Raw genomic sequence first — 19,867 nt, 5'->3', positions numbered from 1 at the left:
TCAAATTAAGTTCTTCATGACATAATAAAAAGGAGATTTATTCAGAGAATTTGGTTGTTATGTATTGGGAATAGTGAAGGTTGTACGGTATGTGGGACATACAATATAACCTTCACAGCTTCACATTAAAGCAGTGTCAGTAAAATGATGATACCTTAAGGGTTACAAAGATAAAAGCAAGTGAGCTTGAACTCAATACCTGCTTGTATGACATTATACAAATGAACTACATATAAATGCTTTTAATGGCTCACCACAGTTTTACCACATGCATTTAGCATGGTACATGACATGAGGTCTGAATAAACAGCTTTTTAACAGAGAAATCACATGCAAAATGCATGAAGGTGTGGTCAGAAAGAAATGTTCTGTCAAAATATCCACATTTGTTTTAAGAATTAAAAAAGTTATGTTAGTGATAACTCATGCCTTTGTTTGTTCTCCCCATCTTGTAAAATGTGCACAAACTAACATTTACAGAGATACATTGGTTACACAAGCATTGTAATACGCAATATCACAGTAATCACAAATTCAGCTTTTTTAAAAATAAAAATGTTTATTTATCCTTGGCACAATGCACCAATAACATTTTGTGCAATATCTGTGGGTGAACTGCCAAAAAAACAACAAAGCCAAGACAGAATAAATATTTAGCAAATTGTAAGATAATACAAACCCTTTGTTGTTTGTTTCTCTTTTCCAAGGGACATTTTATGAAGACTTACACTCCCAAAATGCTCAAAATCAGATTTAACTGAAAATGATTAAGAGGTGGAACGCCTGTTTGGATGTGGGTGGGTTCTCTTTAAAGGGAACTTAAAGGGCTTAAATAACTAAATTACTCCCAAATCAGCAAGTTTGAGGCGTGTAAAGTGGTTGGTCCAACCATAAAATTGTCAACAGCGGGTTTAGTCTGGAAACAATCCCAAAGTGGAGAGAAAAGACACAGGAATAAGGAAAAGCATTGGTATATACCAAGTACTGCAACTGTTGATTGTGTGTTTTGTTGCTTTGGTAAAAGGAAGCTCTGGTTCAAGCATCTGAAGTGATGGCTGATGGATATTAAAAAAATAAAAACAGCAATATGAAGTTTAAAAAAGACAAAATACTAAAGTATCAAAGCAAAAGACATGCAGATGTTTCTCATCTTGGATAAAAGCATTAAAACATTATTTATGGTGATTTAAACAAACAAATATCTGTAAAAGTCATGATTTTGCTCAGTCACATTCAGTGTGGTAACACTCAAATATATGTTTTGTCTTGAGAATGCATTTAACAAAAAGCATTTCATATTGTAATCTCAAACAAGGACAAAGTTAACTGCCCAATTACTGAAATGTTAAAGTTGAATTGCATTCTTTGCAAATATATAAGTTCATTTCTGTATGACAGACAGAAGTTGGGTACTGCAAATGCCATTCCAAATGGCAAGTCTAGTGCCTTTATAAAAGTAAAAATGCAAAACTGACAACGTGACGAAAAACACAAGACACCCCTGTTCCCTTTTTAACTTGTCACACTCCTCCAAACTCTAATCCAGGGATGTTACACAAAACCAAAAATGTAAAGCTGAAACATGATTAAAAAGGTGGTTTGTAAAATACTCCAAAGCTCTCATTAAGTTGCTCTCATAGCTCCTCCCGTGCTGCACTGTCCAAAGGCGACTGGAGCACATCGGAGTTCTGGGCCTCAGTGCTGATCTCAGCCTGCTGCCCAGTCTTTCCTGTGCGCCCTCTGTCCCAGTCTGTACGGACCTTGTCATTGTCCCACACTGTGGAGGTCTCGGTGTCGCTGATGTAGCCGCTGTCGCCTGTGTAATGTGTTGGATACACTAGAAGAGGCTCGGCAGAAAATGCTTTTAGGTCCCTGGTTTCAAACTGTTTCATATAATCAAACCTGTGGAGGAGAAGGTAATGTCAGTCAAAACAAACAAAAATAAATCAAAATGTATGAGCAGAAGTGATAGTTGTGTATCTGCACACTTACACGGGGTGTTTATTGAACATGATGGGCAGAAACTCGTCCACTGGCAAAATCCGCTTCAGGGGTTCAGCTTTCAAAAGCTTCTCCGCCCCTTGTAATGATATCATATAGCCTAGAGTCCAATATGAATAATCTGCTTCCACTAAGTTGTGGATATTAGGCACTGCTTTCTCTGGGCGATCCACCTGCATTCTTTTCCGACCAATATAACTGGAAAAAAGAGATGGAAGGAAAGCGTGAGAAGCAGTTGATTATTTAGGAGATTAAAGGACAATTTGAAGGTTGTGAAGGAGGCACAAACTCACATGAGATCCCAGTCCAGCCCTTCATCCTCCACCTCCTTCATCAAGTTCATCAAGCGCCGTTTGAAGAAGATCTCAAAGCGCAGGTCATCTTCAATCACCAGGGAGGTTTCCAGTCGTCGCTCCACAATCTAAGTCCAGAGACACATTTATCAATCACTTATCTGTCTGGTTCACAAACGTTCAAATGCTTGGCTTCTTGTGTTCACCTCTTTCCAGATGTTGTAGTGGGATAGGAAGCAACCCAGTTCTCCCTTTGTCAGTGGGCGGTTATGGTAGGGGTCATTGTATCCAGGGAGCATGTGGATGCCTAAATTATGAACTTCACTGATATTCATCCCTCTGAAATAGACATGAGAACAAATGTGACAAAGTGACAACGCACAAAAGGGGAAAATAGGTGCTAAATAGGTATAAAGTACTCATTAAATAGAGTGATCTTACGTTCCATCAACAGCTGCAATGACCTTGCATGCTATCTTCTGCTCATATAACGTACTCATCATACGTTCTCGGCGGTCAGTGCGCCTCGGCAGGTTGATCATGAACACCTACACATGGACGAAAGTGGAGCCAGTCAATGTAATAACAGGTTTCTAACAGCAGGGGAGGCATTCAGCACAGCAGGGGAAAGAGGGCCATTTTTGCAGACTCCATCTTCACATCACTCGATACTCACCTCATCGAAGCCCAGTTTGTCAGGTTGTTTTGTAGGAACAGGTACGTATTTGGAAGGCATCACTGGGGGATTTCGCACTACACAGTGAGAGGGAAGATGGATGCAGAAATGGTATACAAGTGATATATAGGAATCCCATGCTGATAGGTAGCTTTAAATAAAGAAGTAGGAAGAAGAATATCAAGCAAAAAGAGAGTTACGGCCCGTCCACACGGCGGCGTGCGTTGAAGCTTGCCGGCAGGCGTGTCTGAAACTCGACCAACGACCAATCACATGAGTCTCCTGCCCCTGACACACAAGCAGCGGTTTGATTGGCTAGAGCTTGTACTGGCATATGATTCGATTGGCTGACGCTTCTGCCGAGGCTTCAAAAGTTGAACATTGCTCAACTTTTGCAGCGAGCCACGCCAGCAAAGCTCCGCTTCACTTCCCACAATGCAGTTCGGCCTTCAGACACATCCACCGCCAAGCTTAAAGGCACGCCGCTGTGTAGACGGGCCGTTAGATGCAGAAGTAAAGCCCTCAGTCGGAAGCTACTCACCATTAACCTCCAGCAGGGAGTGCAAGAAGCTGTCAGCTTCGTCTTGCAAAGTATTGTGGGATCGCAGAGGCACAGGAAGGTTACCATAGGTCTCTTTGTTACACACAAACATTTGAACATCTGTAGAGCAGAGAATTCAAATGTTTTACAAATATGAAGTCAAACCACGTAGGTTAAAAAGGTTAGATACAAATATGTAGATTCAAGCATTGAATTGTTTAATACCTGACATCCGAGCGGAGAACGCAAACACAATGATGTCGTCAAAAGCCCAACTGTATTCTGGGTGTGGCGGGTGAAAGGCCAGCTGCCTGGACGCCTCTTTCCTGAGGTCTATCAGGAAGGTGGAGTGGACCATTGGAACTGCAAAACAGCCCTTGCGCACATGCTTTCTTATGGGTAAGTATGCAGGAGTGCGCTTATAGTAACCCTAAAGAAAAAGTGTGGTTTAAGAGCATTCTTAATATCAAACAGAGCAGCTTTACGTACACAAACATGTGCATCCAATCAACAACACAGTACCTGGGAGGTCATTGCACACCAGAAGTTTGAATAGGCTGCACGGGATTCGAGCATTGGAGCAATGATGGTCTTGTTCTCTCCCATGAGCTTCCAGAGCATGTCAGGATTGGTAAGGAGGTTATCACAGTCTGCCAGCTACACAAGGGAAGGAAATCAAGTGTTAATATGTTTGTGAATTGTTGAAAAGTGTCTAAAAACCTAGATGTTAAACAAACCTCACTGACTGCTCATCTCAGTTCTGTTTTTAAGGGTGAAGGGTTAACATTGGTAGCACAAAATCATTGCAATTCTGGATGTAATTTGCTTCAAAAGTATACCCCACTGAAGCTGGACAATGTTTGCTGGTCTGGGGAATACAAATAGAAACGTGCAGGGTTTTTAAATATGGTTCATGTCGGGTTAAGTTTTGTGTCAGTGTAAGGATCCAGATAAGCTTTAACCATATGAGACAGAAACATATAACTGGGGCAATTTTGAACACCCTTCCTGGTGACAAAATTACAACTGTGGTGGTGCTTTGACTCTGTACTTAGCCTTCTGCTGCTATTATTGGACAATACAGAATTTTGAAGAAGCATAGGCTCAAAATTGCTCAGAGTTATTGTGCTTTACGCTGTGCCTGTAAAGAGTAGTTTTGTTGACCTACCATGAAGTAGTCTGCCCACATCTCACGAGCCGACACCAGCGCTGCTTGCCGAAGTTTCATAACATGCTCATAACGGAGGTCTGTCCATTGTTTCGGACTATCCTCATCACGATAACCTCTACAGGAGACATTTGGGTAATGGTCAGACTGAGCCATTTCAAAAATGCATGGTTTCACCAGAGACTCAAGTAAATAACTCACCGGGGTTCCTCTTTTGGCCTCCACTCCACATAATGGTAAAGGTTCTGCATCTTCACAAGCCAGTCCCGCAGAATGACGGTGGTGTTGTCCTTGTTATGATCAGTTGCCACCCTGTCAATAAACAACAAAAGGTAAATGATTAGAAAGAAGTCTATTCAACACTAGAGGGGTTGGACATTTTCAGCAAGTGAGGGCAAAATAAGGAGAACAATAACATTGGTTGAATGTAGAGCACAAGTACCAGACTGAACGCAAGACCCAAGAGTTGAAAAACAATACCATGGCTCAGATAACAAAAGCCCAGTGTTCAATGTTTGTAAGCACTTTGTCTGCAGCTGTGGGAACTGACATGAGTGTTAATGATACCAACATCACATAACAAAGATACTCCATATCTTATTGAGATACTATAGGGCAGCATATCAGACTCCAAGGAGTACCAATTCAGGAAAGTAATAAGAGCGATACACACCATTATAAAGGTGACACTTTTGTCTGCAATAGCTTAAAACAAAAGGAAGTGATTGGTTCCAGACATTCTTGAGGACAAATGGGAAACCAGATGAACACCATCAAGGTCATTAGAAATGCCTGAATTTCTTTATAAAAAAAGTCGGAGAAATTTGCCACGAAACAAAATCCAGGGTCTTCCGGGCTTCAGCCATGTAGTTTAGTTTGAGGGCAAATATATTTCTTGCAAAAAGAACATCTGCACTACAGCCGAGTTGGTTTTCTGTTCATAGGGACGACAGCCAAACTTTCCCCGGCATATTTCACGTGGATCTGTGAGAACATAGCAGCTCCTTGGTAAACCATTGCATCCCTCAATCCTGCTGTCAATCCATATACATCCTTAAACGTTGAATTACACTCATTTCCATTTAATGTTTAGCTCAAATAAATATTTGATTAAAGCATAGTTTTGAACAATGTATCACTGGTGCTCTAAACATACATCTCTACCAGTAGTGTTACAGCTAAACTACCATTGCTATTTTAGAGTACAAAATGCAGGGCTTAGATTAAAAGACAAGATTCACATGACAATTTGGCCAATTCTGATTTTCTGTCTTGGCTCACAAGCAGCTGCAAAAAGCTTTAGCAGAGGGCATACAGCATAAAGTGTTTATAACATATTGCAGCTGTGTGGATTTTACAGATGTAATTAATGCGCTTGCGGAGTATGTCAACATCACGGTTCTTACCTCAGCCATATGAACAAAAGAAGAGTTCAACAGAGTTCAACCAACACAATAAAAGGGAAATCAAACAGTGCCACTTATGAAAAGCCCCTCAATAAAGTCAAATGTCACGTTGATGAGAGACGAGCATACCTCTCTGAGCCCTCCAGGCAGTCATGCTCACTGATGAGAGCTCAGGGTATAAACATGGGGGGGCTGTTGGAGCATGTTGTTATTATGTGAGAAAACCTCCCTTTCACTTCCCTAAACTTAGCCCGCGCACAGCAGACAGAGGTTTAAGAGGTCTAGAACATCCATTTGCACCTTCCACAGGAGAATGTTTTTAATGTTAAGTCTGTCACAAGTGGGGTTCAACTGTTTTAACCCTTGAATGTGGTGGAAACACGTGTTTAGTGAGCCATAATAGATGATAATACAACTAGGTTTTAGTTTCCATAATCACATATACTGTATTTGAACTTGTCCTATTCCTACACAAAGCAAAATAGGCAAATTGTCCCATTTTCACAACTTTCCATGATGAAGGATGAAAATGAGTATAACATTTCCATTAGAGGAGTAAAACAGAATGAAGTGAAATGAGTGTTGATCACTTTTTGTTATAGCACGTTTTGGAAGATCAGTTATTAAACTTTTACTGACTACATGTTTGACAGTTTAAACTTCTCCCTATAGCCAACATAACTCCTCCCAGATGGGGTCCTTTGAAGCTAAAGATTTACAAGATGGAGATCTGTGGGATATAAAACAGTCAATTACTCCAAATAACACAGAGGCTGTAAGGAGCTGATGCAGGCTGGAGGAGAGGAGAACTAGTATGAGACTAAAAGGTTTGTGTGTGCATTAATGGACAGTGCAGACTCAACAATAAGTCACTTTATTAGGATTAAATGTTAAATCATACAGCTCCCCTTGCGGCAAGATGAGTCCCCTCCCCTCCACGTATACAGATCAATGCATGCCCCCCTGATGATGAGCAGTGACCAGATGTGCTCACCTCTGTACGACCACAGAGACCACCTAAGGTTGCTGAAAGTGATCATTCGTGCTCTGATGTCGGGGTCAGTTATTCGTTATTCTCCCGTTTGTTGAGATTTGTGTACATAGTTGAAACTCGAAACAACTTGGACACATTGCACCCCGTCATTGCCTGGGGGTCCACCACCCCATTCCCACCCCTTAAAACTGAGTCTAGCAGCCACCAATGCAGTTTTTATGCAAAACAACTCAAGAATGAATCTTACTTTTAAACCTTAGCTAGCGACATGGAGTTTAAATATACTTCTTAGCTGCTTACTAGCTTGCGAGAAAGCAAACATGTCCTAGTATCAACTTACCACAAAGCCATACGGTCCTTGGGATAGTTAAGGCGCTCAATATTACCGAGGAAATACGGCAGAGAGTGCTCGGAGTTCCTGCAGATGAGGGCGACGAGGACCCGTGGCGCGAGGAGCTCAGACTCCGGGCTCCAGCGCTCCTCAGCGAAGTATCCGCGAGCCGGAGAGCAGCCGGACAGCAGCAGGAGCACGGCGGCGGGGAGCCAGGCGAGCCCCGGCATTGCGGCAATAAATTAAGAAATATATATAATATAATGAATCTTGCTACAGTTGTGTCTCCTGATGAGACACTGCTATATCAAAGGCGTCTCTTTACTTTGCGCGGTCATTGCAGAAAAAAGCGAAATCTCTTCAGCAGCTCCTGATGTGACAACGCTGCAAAGTTGAGCATTAAAGGGGTGGGGTAGTCTTAAAGGGGATGGACTATGGAGTAAGATAGCTCAGGAAAAACCAAGAGGCAAACGTTCAATTCACTTTTTATTTGTCCAAATTGCTAATGAAAACATGTTGTAAAAGGCGTTTCAGAAATGCACCCAAATACAGTGTATTAATTATAACGTTGTCAGACGAATGAACTGTTGATCTGGACTGCACAAGTGTGTTTTATGAATTTCCTGAACTTCAAAGCCAAAAAAGTCTAACTTTAAAGATCTTCCTCAGACACATTTTTCTCAATGAAATACTCTGCATCAGTTAATGATTTGGTGTTTTTTTACAAGGGGTTTTCACAACAAAATAAAGTAGATTATTCTTAAAATTACACCAACTCATTCTACATTGAGAGTATTTAGACAGTGCAAGATATCTCCCATACCTGAAGTCCATTTTCACTTTATTTTAGCTGTATTCTTCAAATGACTAATATCAAACTATGCTCACACTGTGCATTATTCTGTACAGTTATGTAAAAATAAGCAAAATAAAAAACACATTTTGAAGGGAGGGGGGACTTTAAACCGTACTCAGAAAAAGCTACACCTCAGGCACACTAACCACATTTCAATAAGTGCTGACTCCTATGATTGAGATAACAAACATATATAATATTTTTAAATCATCTCCATATCCTATGTCACTATTTCACCTATGTAAAGGAATACCACTGTCATGTGAAGGTAGGAATGTTCTGCACTTTTTTCCAGTTTCTACTTTCAGGTTAGCTTCCTGCCTTCATTTATCCGACGGGCAGCTTTATAGTTTGGCCCCTGAGCCTAGCCTCTCTACCTGTATGGTTAAGGATGAAGCTGCGGGGTCATCGACTAGCCAAAACAGCTCGCCATTAGTCGGGACAACGCGAGCCGCTGGATAAGCTGGACCATCTCTACCCTCCAACACTTCCTGAAAGAAAATTGTTACAGTTAGAATTCAACAGCACTAAACTTTCATATAGCGGTTTTTATATTTTTGTATTCTAGATTTATGTTTGCCTGTATTTTTATTTTATCCAAATATTTTTGCACCAACCCATATTCCTTATAAGATAAGGCTTTATTCATCCCGAAGGAATTGGCTGTGCCAGAGTTACACAAATACAATAAACACAGCAGCATAATAATAAAACTGTACACTAACAGTGCAGATTAACCTTATTCTGATTGTGTTGATGACTCAGCAGTTTAAATCATGTTTCAGCATGTGGGTAATACCTCTCTGAAGAACCAGCACCTTACCGTGGTAGAGAGGTTTGTGTGCCCTGATGAACCTGGGGGCTGTGTTGTCTGGAACCTTGTGTTCCTGGTAGGGTTTCCCATGGCAAATTGGTCTCAGGCAAGGGGCCAGACTAAGATTGGTTCAAAAGACCTCATGAAAGACGATACAAGAAGTGAGGATACCCGGCCCGGAGGAAGCCCGGGGTCCCCTTCTGGAGCCAGGCCCAGAAGGAGGACTCGTCGGCGAGCGTCTGGTGGCCGGGCTTGCCACGGAGCCCGGCCGGGCCCAGCCCGAAAAGGCAACGTGGGCAATACCTCCGCTTCTCCGTCCCGCGGGCCCACCACCTACGGGAAACATCAATGGGGTCGGGTGCGCTGCCAGAAGGGTGGCAGTGAAAGCGGAGGGTCTCGACGGACCAGACCCGGGCGACAGAAGCTGGCTTTGGGGACGTGGAACGTCACCTCTCTGGGGGGGAAGGAGCCGGAGCTTGTGCGGGAGGTGGAACGTTACCAGTTGGATCTGGTTGGGCTCACCTCTACGCACAGCGTCGGCTCTGGAACCTTACTTCTGGATAGGGGTTGGACTCTATTCTTCTCCGGAGTTGCTCAAGGTGTGAGGCGCCGGGCGGGTGTGGGGATACTCACAAGTCCCCGGTTAGGTGCTTCGTTGTTGGAGTTTACCCCAGTGGACGAGAGGGTCGCCTCCCTACGCCTGCGGGTTATGGGGGGGAAAACTCTGACTGTTGTGTGTGCTTATGCACCCAACAGCAGTTCAGAGTATACGGCCTTCTTGGAGACCCTGGAAAGAGTCCTGTATGGGGCTCCTGAAGGGGACTCTTTAATCTTGCTGGGAGACTTCAACGCACATGTGGGCAATGATGGAGACACTTGGAGGGGCGTGATTGGGAGGAACGGCCCCCCTGATCTGAACCGGAGTGGTGGTTTGTTACTGGACTTCTGTGCTAGTCATGGATTGGCCATAACAAACACCATGTTCGAACATAAGGATGCTCATAAGTGTACGTGGTACCAGAGCACCCTAGGCAGAAGGTCCATGATCGATTTCGTTATCGTATCATCGGACCTGAGGCCGTATGTTTTGGACACTCGGGTAAAGAGAGGGGCGGAGTTGTCAACTGATCACCATCTGGTGGTGAGTTGGGTCGAGTGGCGGGGGAAGCCTCTGGATAGACCTGGTAAGCCCAAACGTGTAGTTCGGGTGAACTGGGAACGTCTGGAGGAGGCCCAAGTTCAGGAGGCCTTCAACTCACACCTCCGGCGGAGCTTTTCGGGCATTCCTGTGGAGGTTGGGGACATTGAACCAGAGTGGTTGGTGTTCAAAGCCTCTATTGCCGAAGCCGCGGCGGGGAGCTGTGGTCTCAAGGTCCTAGGTGCCTCAAGGGGCGGTAACCCTCGAACCTCCTGGTGGACACCGGTGGTCAGGGAAGCCGTCCGACTGAAGAAGGAGGCCTTCAGGGATTTGTTATCCCGGGGGACTCCCGAGGCAGTTGCAAGGTACCGACAGGCCCGAAGGGCAGCAGCCTCATCCGTGGCCGAGGCAAAGCAGCGGGTGTGGGAGAAGTTCGGAGAAGACATGGAGAAGGACTTTCGGGCGGCACCAAAGTTGTTCTGGAAAACTGTCCGACACCTCAGGAGGGGGAAGCAGGGAACCATCCAAGCTGTGTACAGTAAGGATGGGACGTTGTTGACCTCAACTGATGGAGTGTTAGGGCGTTGGAAGGAACACTTTGAGGAACTCCTGAACCCGACAACTCCGCCCTCTATGTTAGAGGCAGAGCTGGAGTATGACGGGGGATCAACACCAATCTCCCGGGGGGAGGTCACTGAGGTCGTCAAACAACTCCACAGTGGCAAAGCCCCGGGGGTGGATGAGATCCGCCCGGAAATGCTGAAGGCTCTGGGTGTTGAGGGACTGTCATGGTTGACACGTCTCATCAACGTTGCGTGGAAGTCGGAAACGGTACCGAAGGAGTGGCAGACCGGGGTGGTGGTTCCCCTATTTAAAAAGGGGGATCAGAGGGTGTGTGCCAATTACAGAGGCATCACACTACTCAGCCTCCCCGGGAAAGTTTACTCTAAGGTACTCGAAAGGAGGGTCAGGCCGATTGTCGAACCTCAGATTGAGGAGGAACAATGCGGATTCCGTCCTGGTCGTGGAACGACGGATCAGCTTTTTACTCTCGCAAGGATCCTGGAGGGGGCCTGGGAGTACGCTTATCCGGTCTACATGTGTTTTGTAGACTTGGAGAAGGCGTATGACCGAGTTCCCAGGGAGTTACTGTGGGAGGTGCTGCGGGAGTATGGGGTGAGGGGGTCTCTACTCAGGGCCATCCAATCTCTGTACTCCCAAAGCGAGAGCTGTGTCCGGGTCCTCGGCAGTAAGTCGGACCCATTTCCGGTGAGGGTTGGCCTCCGCCAGGGCTGCGCTTTGTCACCAATCCTGTTTGTAATATACATGGATCGGATTTCGAGGCGTAGTCATGGGGGAGGGGGTCTGCAGTTCGGTGGACTAAGGATTGCACCACTGCTTTTTGCAGATGATGTGGTTCTAATGGCTTCATCGGTCTGCGACCTTCAGCACTCACTGGATCGGTTCGCAACCGAGTGTGAAGCGGCTGGGATGAGGATCAGCACCTCCAAATCTGAGGCCATGGTTCTCAGCAGGAAACCGATGGACTGTCCACTCCAGGTAGGGAATGAGTCCTTACCCCAAGTGAAGGAGTTCAAGTATCTCGGGGTCTTGTTCTCGAGTGAGGGAACAATGGAGCGTGAGATGGGCCGGAGAATCGGAGCAGCGGGAGCGGTACTGCAGTCGCTTTACCGCACCGTTGTGACGAAAAGGGAGCTGAGCCAGAAGGCAAAGCTCTCAGTCTTCCGGGCCATTTTCGTTCCTACCCTCACCTACGGTCATGAAGGATGGGTCATGACCGAAAGAACGAGATCGCGGATACAAGCGGCCGAGATGGGTTTTCTCCGCAGGGTGGCTGGTGTCTCCCTTAGGGATAAGGTGAGAAGTTCGGTCATCAGGGAGGGACTCGGAGTTGAGCCGCTCCTCCTTCGCGTCGAAAGGAGCCAGTTGAGGTGGTTCGGGCACCTAGTTAGGATGCCACCTGGGCGCCTCCCTAGGGAGGTGTTCCAGGCACGTCCAGCTGGGAAGAGACCAAGGGGTAGACCTAGGACCAGGTGGAGGGATTATATCTCTTCGCTGGCCTGGGAGCGCCTTGGGATCCCCCAGTCAGAGCTGGTTGATGTCGCCAGGGAAAAGAAAGTTTGGGGCTCTCTGCTGGAACTGCTACCCCCGCGACCCGACCACGGATAAGCGGGAGAAGATGGATGGATGGATGGATGGTAATACCACTCTTGACCCAATCATTATTGTAACAGAATAGAGGCATATATTTGTGGTCAAACTAACGATCCTGTAACCTCTGGCAACTGTAACTGCTGAGTCATGTACATACACCTACATGAAAGTAATTTCAATCATTTTGTGCATGTTTTTTGTTTCTGCAACAATTCAATTGTTTTTTTCCCACCCCATAATGACTGGGTTTGTAACTAAATATGGCCTAGTAATAATTTATTATGCCGTGGAAACATAGGGTTTTAAGATTATGAACATGATATGTGTTTAGAGAAAGGCTGCAAACAATACCTTCAGAACGGGTGCTTTGCTTCCTCCTGTTGACACAAAAGCCACACAGCGTGCAGAGTTCACCACAGGAAAGGTCATAGTTACACGCTGTGGCGGTAGTTTGGGAGAGTCGCTGATGGAGGCCACAATCTTCTTGGTTTCCTAAATATGGAGTACACCAAAACCCAATCATTCATCTTCTGTAAAGTACACAGTCGCCAAAAGAGTCAGTGTGTGAACCACAACCAAAGAATGTACTAGGACTTTCAAATATATGATGTGTAATGAGTCAGAGTGCCTCAAAGACATGTTAAAAGGAACGGCCGTGCAGACTACATAGTTCAAGTTGTGCCTTAATTAAAACCTATCAATTATCTATACAGTGTCAGGGGAGTGTCTTGAAATGTAAAGGCAGAACACACATGGTTCTTTTCGATCAGCACATCAGGGACCACATCAATGATGAAACATTTGTATAAGCCTATATTACAGAAACATTTGCATGCACATAAACGTGTAATTAAGCCAAAGTTATAGACCATCCTGAAATAGAGTGTCACTGTCCAACAAGGTTTATCATCCAGATGTGCAATTTAGTTTTAGGTTCATAATGATGGTCCAAAATATGAGAAGCTTTTAAATAAAACATTAAAAAAGTGGCCAGGGTAGGGATGTATTTATGCCCCCATGACAAGACTATGATGGACATTACAGATTCTTTCTGTATGTTTGTTTCTCTTGAGTACGGCCCTCACCTCCAGGAGAGGGTGGTCTGGGAAGAGGGAACAGGTGTGTCCGTCAGGCCCCATACCTAGCAGTAACAGGTCAAACACTGGGAATTTATCATCGGGGAAGACCTGTTTGTTTGGAAGCAACAAAACAATTCAGTAAACATTTTTGAAAACATATTGGTCTGTGACTTTAGAGCCAAAGTAGACCACAGATCTGTAAAAATGTCTGCACCTCTTTCAGTTTGCGGGTATAATCCTCAGCACACTCGTTGACTGGCAAGGAGGAGTCAATGGTTAAGATCCCACTGTCAGGGATGTTGACCTTGGAAAACAACTGACCCTATAGGAAAAAACAAAGGGTTACATTTGACCACAATGTAATTACATATCATACATTAATGTAGCCAGGACAAACAAGCACACACCGGAAAAAATACCTTGTATAGCCCATAGGTGCTCTCAGGATCATTGAAGGGAACCAGCCGCTCGTCACAGAAGCCCACCACCCACTTGCTGCAGTCCAAGTCTGGCAGGGCGGGCAGCTCTTTGCCAAGCATGGACACAAGGCTTCCTCCAGAGAGGCCCAAAGTGAACCTGCCATGAGAGGCGATGGCCTTCTCAGCCCGAGATGTCACCAGTTGGGCCAGCACTGGACCAAGCTCCGCTGAGGAGGGGAAGACCACAACTCTTCTGCCAGCCATGAGATAGCTTTCTGAAAAAAGGATTGACTTGTTAGCACAGAAAGAGAAAGAGAGGGGTAATAACAGGCTTTGAGCAATGTGTAAGGAAGTCAACAACTTCTGCAAGTCATCATGATGTGCCTGTAAAGATTATCCACATACAGAGTGTTTGTTTATCTAAGATGAAACATATTTTGACTGAAGTTTATCTTGACTAAAGTTTATATTGAAACTGCAATATAAGTAGCCTTTGAGTATTTATGCAAATACTGGCGCTAAAAGCTACAAACCCCAGCTGATTCTGCACGGTAGTGCGGTAGCCAGTATCGAAAATATGTTTGAAAAGCCTAACTTATTTCTTGAATAAACCAGAATTGTAAGCAGTTACAATACATGTTCGAAAATATATCTGTCGTTACTTACTGGTAATCCCAGCAGCAGAATGTGTGGAGGAGTTTTAGTCGGCAAATGTAATTCAACGCACTACTTCCGGAAACTTCACTCACCAGCCAATCATGAACAAATAAAGAAAACAGCCAATGGCCTATCTGTGTTTAGACCGAACTGCATTCTGGTCAGTGTAGTAACAACATACAAGTCAATAAAAATAAATAGGTTAAAAAAGAGGCAATTCACAAAATACCTCAGTAGATTTTGGGAGAGTTTCACACACATTTGAAAGATACTGAAGTCAATAAAGACGCTCAGTCAATACAGCTCGATATTGTAGTTCTGTGTACCGGGGCTATGCTTCCTCCCAGCCGGTAGATGGAAATGATGCCTCGTTTCAACTACTTGAGTTTTGAAGAGATTCTTCACGTGTATTTTGCTGGCATGCACAACAGCTCTTCTCGTGTTTTACGTTGCGACCAAATTTCACATTGAACATTTAAAGATCTCTGGTCTACTGCAACAACTCGTTCGCGTGCGACTTGCAGTCAAACCAAAGACTTTAACCATGTCGACAGTCTTCTCTTTCCAGACACAGCTCGTCTCCATCATGGACGCGTTATCCAAAACAACTGTAATGGAAATAAGCAAACTGGTCGAGATCGAATCGAAGATGCTGAAAATTGAGATAACTCGAGGGCGGAACGAAATCTCCTCGCTCGCAGAGAAACTGCAGCTGATGGAGAAATTGCTTTATATCGCGCAGGGCAGCAGACAGGACGCAGCAGTATGCGCAGTGGTGAGGGACGGTTCAGAGGAAGGCATTGTGGAGCCTGACAGGACAAGACCTGCCATTAAAAGGTAGACTTGTTGACTACTGTAGCCTGTGAGACGTTAGTGAGTTTGTGTTATGCTGAAACAATAATTACATCTTCATCATAACTCTTGTAAAACAGCTATACCCTGCCTGGTGATTCTAATATAAGTGTATTGCCTCCCAGTGAAAGTCCATGGGAAAGTTCTTCCACAGAGATAAGCAGTTGGCATCACCTTCAAGAGGAGGAGTATGCCATAGCGGAAGTAAGTTGTACACTAATCATATTGTGTCAATGTAATGTATGATGTCCTTGTGTGTAACAGTCGTGCACTCATTTTGTTTTTTCATTAGCTCCCAAACCAACTGAGAGATCAGCCAGAACTGATAGTGGTAAAAGAAGAGCCATCAGAGGTGGACTGTGGACCTGATGGGACAAATGAAAATAGTGAGTATTAAATAAATATGTTGTTGCACAGCGATATTTATGCTGTACAAAAACTGATATTGTGTATGTTGTCAACAGGAAGGGAAGAATTCCAAGACACCCACAGGGGCTCAGAAGTGATGCAGCGTACCAAACCCATGGCAGATCGTCTGCAGCCCCTGTTTACTGACAGCTTTGAGACTATGAGCAGTCAGCCGTCTCTCGCTGTACCAGGGAGGAGGGAAACACAGTGGAATCCACAGCTTACACCTGCAAACACAAACCTAGTTGCTGGGAAAAGCCTAGCCCAAAATGTTGCCACTCAAAGCTTAAGTGTGCTCAGAAATATGAAGCTTCAACACTTGAGGAACTCAGCTGCTAAGAGGTTTGGATGCTTGCAGTGCGGAAAGAACTTCAGATGCTTTAGCCAGCTAGAAATACACCAGAGAAGTCACACAGGTGAAAAACCGTTCAGGTGCACGCTGTGTGGAAAGAGATACGCACAAAAAGGGCATCTGTACACACACCAGCGCACACACACTGGGGAGAAGCCCTACCGCTGTCCTATTTGCGGAAAAGGCTTTATTCAGAAATGCACTCTTGATATGCATCAGCGTACACACACTGGAGAAAAACCTTTTGTTTGTATGCAATGTGGCAAGGGCTTTACAAAGAACTATAATCTGAAAAAACACCTTACAGTACATCTAGACCCTAGTTTGAATATGTATGGTAGTGAATCTGGTGTACGGTACCAACATATGGGACATTCATAAATTCAGCTTCCTAAAACAGCCTGTCAAATGTAAAAAAGCTGCTGTTTCCAGATTTGAGTGTGTATCACCTGCTTTAACAATACAAAGGTACAATGTTTCTGCTGCCTATACCATTAATATATCAAAGTTCCCCTTCCAAACTGTGCAAACTTGATAGTGTGCTACTACTGTAATACAGCAGGTTATGTGAACTGACTTTGACAACTGATAACTGAGACCATGTTGTTACATGTGAAATCTTATGGTTGATAACTATGATACTTTTTTATATAAATATATTTGTATACAAGTAGGCTACCTTGTCTGCATTGGCGCTTGTGTAATTTGGATGATGATGATAATAATAAAAATAATGTGCTTTTTGACCAAAAAACTAACTGTAAAAATACATTATTGGTATTACTGTATTATTTATTATCACCACACTGACAATGATTACATGTTGAGCCACTATTGTGATGTAGTTCTGCAGTTTCTCCCTGTGGCCGCTGGAGGGCAGTGAACATTCAACATGTTTCAACAAAGGTTCTGACTCTAATCTATTTAGTATTCATTCTTTAAATCGGAATTAGTGGCAGTAGTAACATTACTTTATTATCTCTGTCATTCCCACTGAACTATAAAACGTTAGTCTCTACCTCGGTGAAATAACGTTTTTTTTCAGACCGTGCTGCGTTCAGGTGCTGCTCGTACATTTTGTAATGCAAGAATACCATTTTCCCACAATGCATCGCGGCACAGCTATATCATTATGGAAGAGTAAACGCGTCTCCGCTAGGAATATTGCAAACAGTTAGAAATATTCCCTCTCCCTATCGACATGATGTGCGACACCACGAACCGGAGTTTTCGGGCGCAGTTAGCCGCTGTCCTGGACAAACTAACGAAGACGGCTCTGGTGGAAATAGGGAACCTGGCTGATGAATGCTCCTCTGTCCTTCACTCCGAGATATCCCTGCACAAAACGGAGAACGAGGCTCTGAAGAAGAGGTGCTACTTGCTGGAGGTCCAACTGAGAGCAGCCAGGGAGGCACAGACCTTTTCTTCCCATGTCAACAGTGTCAGCCGCAGACAGCCTGCAGGTCAGGAGGGTCCAAAATCTGGACAGTTACTCTGGTTTATAGCTGCCTCTGCTTCATTAAATATTCATATTTCTATATGGCTTGTTTGCCCGTTAGCTTCAGTATCGACTACCTCCACTTAGTTATGTCCAGCTCAGCACATCCGGTCTAAAACGAATCACTAATGCTGTTCTAAGTTTGTTTACCATCTGTAGGATGTTAGAATTTCACACCTGCTTCTTCTTCCAGACCAGCAGCATCTTGCTCCAGCCATTGATGGAGTTTATGGAAAAGACTGGTGCATGGATCTGTGGAGAGAAGAAAAAGCCCCAAGTCAAAGAAAAGCAACAGTGGAGCCTGCTGCTATGACAAGCATGGGGCCCCTGGTCAGTGTTTATACCAACAACTAGCTTTATTTGTTTGTTGACTGAATGACTGTATTTAAAGCTGCTTTTTATGTCTTGTTGACAGGTAATAGACTTAATGGAGAGGGAACCTGATCTGATCTTCGTCAAAGAGGAGACGTATGATGATCATCCCATTGGCCAGCAGATGAGGCTCACAGATAATAGAAAAGGTAGGTACATAAATAAAAAAAATCCAAAGATTATAATACCAAGTTTCTGTGATTTTACTACATTTGTTCCCATTTGACAGTTGGTGGATTTTTTGACGAGGACAGCATTCTTCATAGATCTGTTGATGAGCTGCAGCTTAACTCAGGGGAATTAAGCAGCTACCCCATGACAGCTGACATTCAAACACAACAACGCCCACAGCCAACCATTATGGACAAGTTGATAGATGATGCAACAATGAGCATAATGGTTGACAACACAAGTTCTTCCTCAGCCACCGCAGAGTACTCAGACTTTTCAAACAATATCCTCATGAATGCCACCAAAGAACTTCCGCCCAAACCTGGGAGGCCAACCAAACAGTTTGAGTGCTTATTCTGTGGGAAGATCTTCAACTATTTGAGCAGTTTGAAAGTCCACATCCGGCGACACTCAGGTGAGAAGCCGTTCAGCTGCTCCGTTTGCGGGAAGCGGTTTGCTCAGAAAACGTACCTGAAACTGCACCAACGCGTGCACTCTGGGGAGAAGCCGTACAGCTGTCCAGACTGTGGCAAAAGTTTTTCCCAGAAAAGCTCTCTGAACATACATATTCGAACACACACCGGCGAAAAACCTTACAGCTGTGTGGACTGTGGGAAATGTTATGCATACAAGTATGGTTTAAATCACCACCAGTGTTTCAATTAACCGATCAAATCACTTCTGCTAAAGCGCTCTCTGTCACGCTCAGTGGCTTAACGTTTCAACTTGAAATTAAACTCAAATGTAGATGAAAGATTAATATTAAAAAAAACTCCTATCTATATCAAATAAAGGCCTATTTAATAGCCTGTATGGGAAATTATGCTGCTGAGAAAATAGTAGTTTGTTTGATGTATTTTTAGATTTATTGCTAAGAGAATTGCTGCAGAATCCAAACAACAGAAGACTGTCGTTAGTGTGCAGTTATTGTTAAATATGTTATTCCTTTAACAAGGTTTTGAATGTACACCCTAAAATAAGAAATAATATTTTTCTTATTACTTGTTTTTGTGCGATTTTTCGAGTACTTAACTACAACAACCCCCCCCCCCCCCCTCCCCGTTCCTCCCTTATACCTACTCACACCAAAACAGTTAGATTGTATTATAGCACTACAGGAAACGACTACATTGTGATTTGGGGTCAACTGTCCCTTTTTTAAAAGCCTATTTCGCATCATGTTTGATCCGTGTCAGATAAAACATATTTGCTACTTACATTTAATGTGAGGTTCTTATCCAAGCAATGAGAGAAAATGCTTCCATTTTTTACTCTGCATGTTGGTTAGAGTGACATTATACATACCTCAGTTCATGCCACACAAGGCCTGGGTCAAATAATGCCAAATTCATACTTTGGACAATTGCTCCATTGTTTGCACACATGTAGCATAAACCTTCAAAACTACCTCTTCACAATAATGTAGAAGTAATACAACTCCCCATTTGCTTCACTGACTCACCCTTGCTTTATATCACATCATGCTTCATTTACTAGTATTGACCTGACTGAAATTGTCTCTCTTTTAAAAACACTACTTGTGAAATGTTGATGTGTGTTCGTTACATAATGTTCTTGAGTTCTGGCTCAAATGGTGTTACTGTTTGAAATAAATGTATTTGTTGGGCTGCAGTATGTTTGCAGAAAGACAAATGGTGTCAGTCGA

General features: G+C 43.9%; 4 protein-coding genes across 5 annotated transcripts; 2 read left to right on the top strand and 2 right to left on the bottom strand.

The window, feature by feature from the left end:
* Positions 1-539: 539 nt before the first annotated feature.
* Positions 540-7,803, bottom strand: colgalt1a (collagen beta(1-O)galactosyltransferase 1a). 2 transcript variants are annotated; one of them, XM_034219734.1, is made up of 12 exons: positions 7,420-7,803; positions 4,881-4,991; positions 4,680-4,797; positions 4,034-4,168; positions 3,737-3,941; positions 3,512-3,631; positions 2,971-3,047; positions 2,736-2,842; positions 2,501-2,633; positions 2,295-2,422; positions 1,993-2,199; positions 540-1,902 (listed from the first exon to the last, which is right to left on the bottom strand). In XM_034219734.1, the coding sequence occupies exons 1-12, from the start codon at positions 7,638-7,640 to the stop codon at positions 1,635-1,637; spliced, it is 1,830 nt and encodes a 609-aa protein (XP_034075625.1). In that variant the 5' UTR covers positions 7,641-7,803; the 3' UTR covers positions 540-1,634. The 2 variants fall into 2 exon arrangements, with proteins under 2 accessions (XP_034075625.1, XP_034075626.1); XM_034219735.1 differs by having other exon boundaries at positions 1,610-1,902; positions 7,466-7,732.
* Positions 7,804-7,883: 80 nt separating this feature from the next.
* Positions 7,884-14,675, bottom strand: pgls (6-phosphogluconolactonase). The gene is made up of 6 exons (XM_034219742.1): positions 14,558-14,675; positions 13,892-14,166; positions 13,687-13,794; positions 13,479-13,580; positions 12,745-12,885; positions 7,884-8,757 (listed from the first exon to the last, which is right to left on the bottom strand). The coding sequence occupies exons 2-6, from the start codon at positions 14,153-14,155 to the stop codon at positions 8,611-8,613; spliced, it is 762 nt and encodes a 253-aa protein (XP_034075633.1). The 5' UTR covers positions 14,156-14,166; positions 14,558-14,675; the 3' UTR covers positions 7,884-8,610.
* Positions 14,676-14,892: 217 nt separating this feature from the next.
* LOC117548435 (zinc finger protein 544-like) lies at positions 14,893-16,907 on the top strand. Its single transcript, XM_034219739.1, has 4 exons — positions 14,893-15,385; positions 15,526-15,604; positions 15,693-15,786; positions 15,865-16,907. The coding sequence occupies exons 1-4, from the start codon at positions 15,093-15,095 to the stop codon at positions 16,539-16,541; spliced, it is 1,143 nt and encodes a 380-aa protein (XP_034075630.1). The 5' UTR covers positions 14,893-15,092; the 3' UTR covers positions 16,542-16,907.
* Positions 16,908-17,287: 380 nt separating this feature from the next.
* LOC117548436 (zinc finger protein 765-like) lies at positions 17,288-19,867 on the top strand. The gene is made up of 4 exons (XM_034219740.1): positions 17,288-17,623; positions 17,852-17,988; positions 18,074-18,179; positions 18,260-19,867. Exons 1-4 carry the CDS (start codon positions 17,362-17,364, stop codon positions 18,865-18,867), a joined length of 1,113 nt encoding a protein of 370 aa, XP_034075631.1. The 5' UTR covers positions 17,288-17,361; the 3' UTR covers positions 18,868-19,867.

The sequence above is a fragment of the Gymnodraco acuticeps genome, unplaced genomic scaffold (assembly GCF_902827175.1).
Source record: "Gymnodraco acuticeps unplaced genomic scaffold, fGymAcu1.1, whole genome shotgun sequence".
NCBI lineage: Eukaryota > Metazoa > Chordata > Actinopteri > Perciformes > Bathydraconidae > Gymnodraco > Gymnodraco acuticeps.
Note: the sequence above shows the minus strand (reverse complement) of the source record. Positions and strands in the feature narration are given on the sequence as shown.

Coding starts and splice junctions, on each gene's coding strand:
- colgalt1a (XM_034219734.1), bottom strand. CDS start 7,640: ATGCCGGGGCTCGCCTGGCTCCCCGCCGCCGTGCTCCTGCTGCTGTCC. Junction 3,632..3,736: donor GTTCTCCGCTCGGATGTCAG/GTATTAAACAAT, acceptor TCTGCTCTACAG/ATGTTCAAATGTTTGTGTGT. Junction 1,903..1,992: donor ATGTTCAATAAACACCCCGT/GTAAGTGTGCAG, acceptor TCTCCTCCACAG/GTTTGATTATATGAAACAGT.
- pgls (XM_034219742.1), bottom strand. CDS start 14,155: ATGGCTGGCAGAAGAGTTGTGGTCTTCCCCTCCTCAGCGGAGCTTGGT. Junction 13,795..13,891: donor GCACCTATGGGCTATACAAG/GTATTTTTTCCG, acceptor TTTTTCCTATAG/GGTCAGTTGTTTTCCAAGGT. Junction 12,886..13,478: donor CAGACCACCCTCTCCTGGAG/GTGAGGGCCGTA, acceptor CTCCATATTTAG/GAAACCAAGAAGATTGTGGC.
- LOC117548435 (XM_034219739.1), top strand. CDS start 15,093: ATGTCGACAGTCTTCTCTTTCCAGACACAGCTCGTCTCCATCATGGAC. Junction 15,386..15,525: donor ACAAGACCTGCCATTAAAAG/GTAGACTTGTTG, acceptor ATTGCCTCCCAG/TGAAAGTCCATGGGAAAGTT. Junction 15,787..15,864: donor TGATGGGACAAATGAAAATA/GTGAGTATTAAA, acceptor TGTTGTCAACAG/GAAGGGAAGAATTCCAAGAC.
- LOC117548436 (XM_034219740.1), top strand. CDS start 17,362: ATGATGTGCGACACCACGAACCGGAGTTTTCGGGCGCAGTTAGCCGCT. Junction 17,624..17,851: donor CAGCCGCAGACAGCCTGCAG/GTCAGGAGGGTC, acceptor TTCTTCTTCCAG/ACCAGCAGCATCTTGCTCCA. Junction 18,180..18,259: donor GCTCACAGATAATAGAAAAG/GTAGGTACATAA, acceptor CCCATTTGACAG/TTGGTGGATTTTTTGACGAG.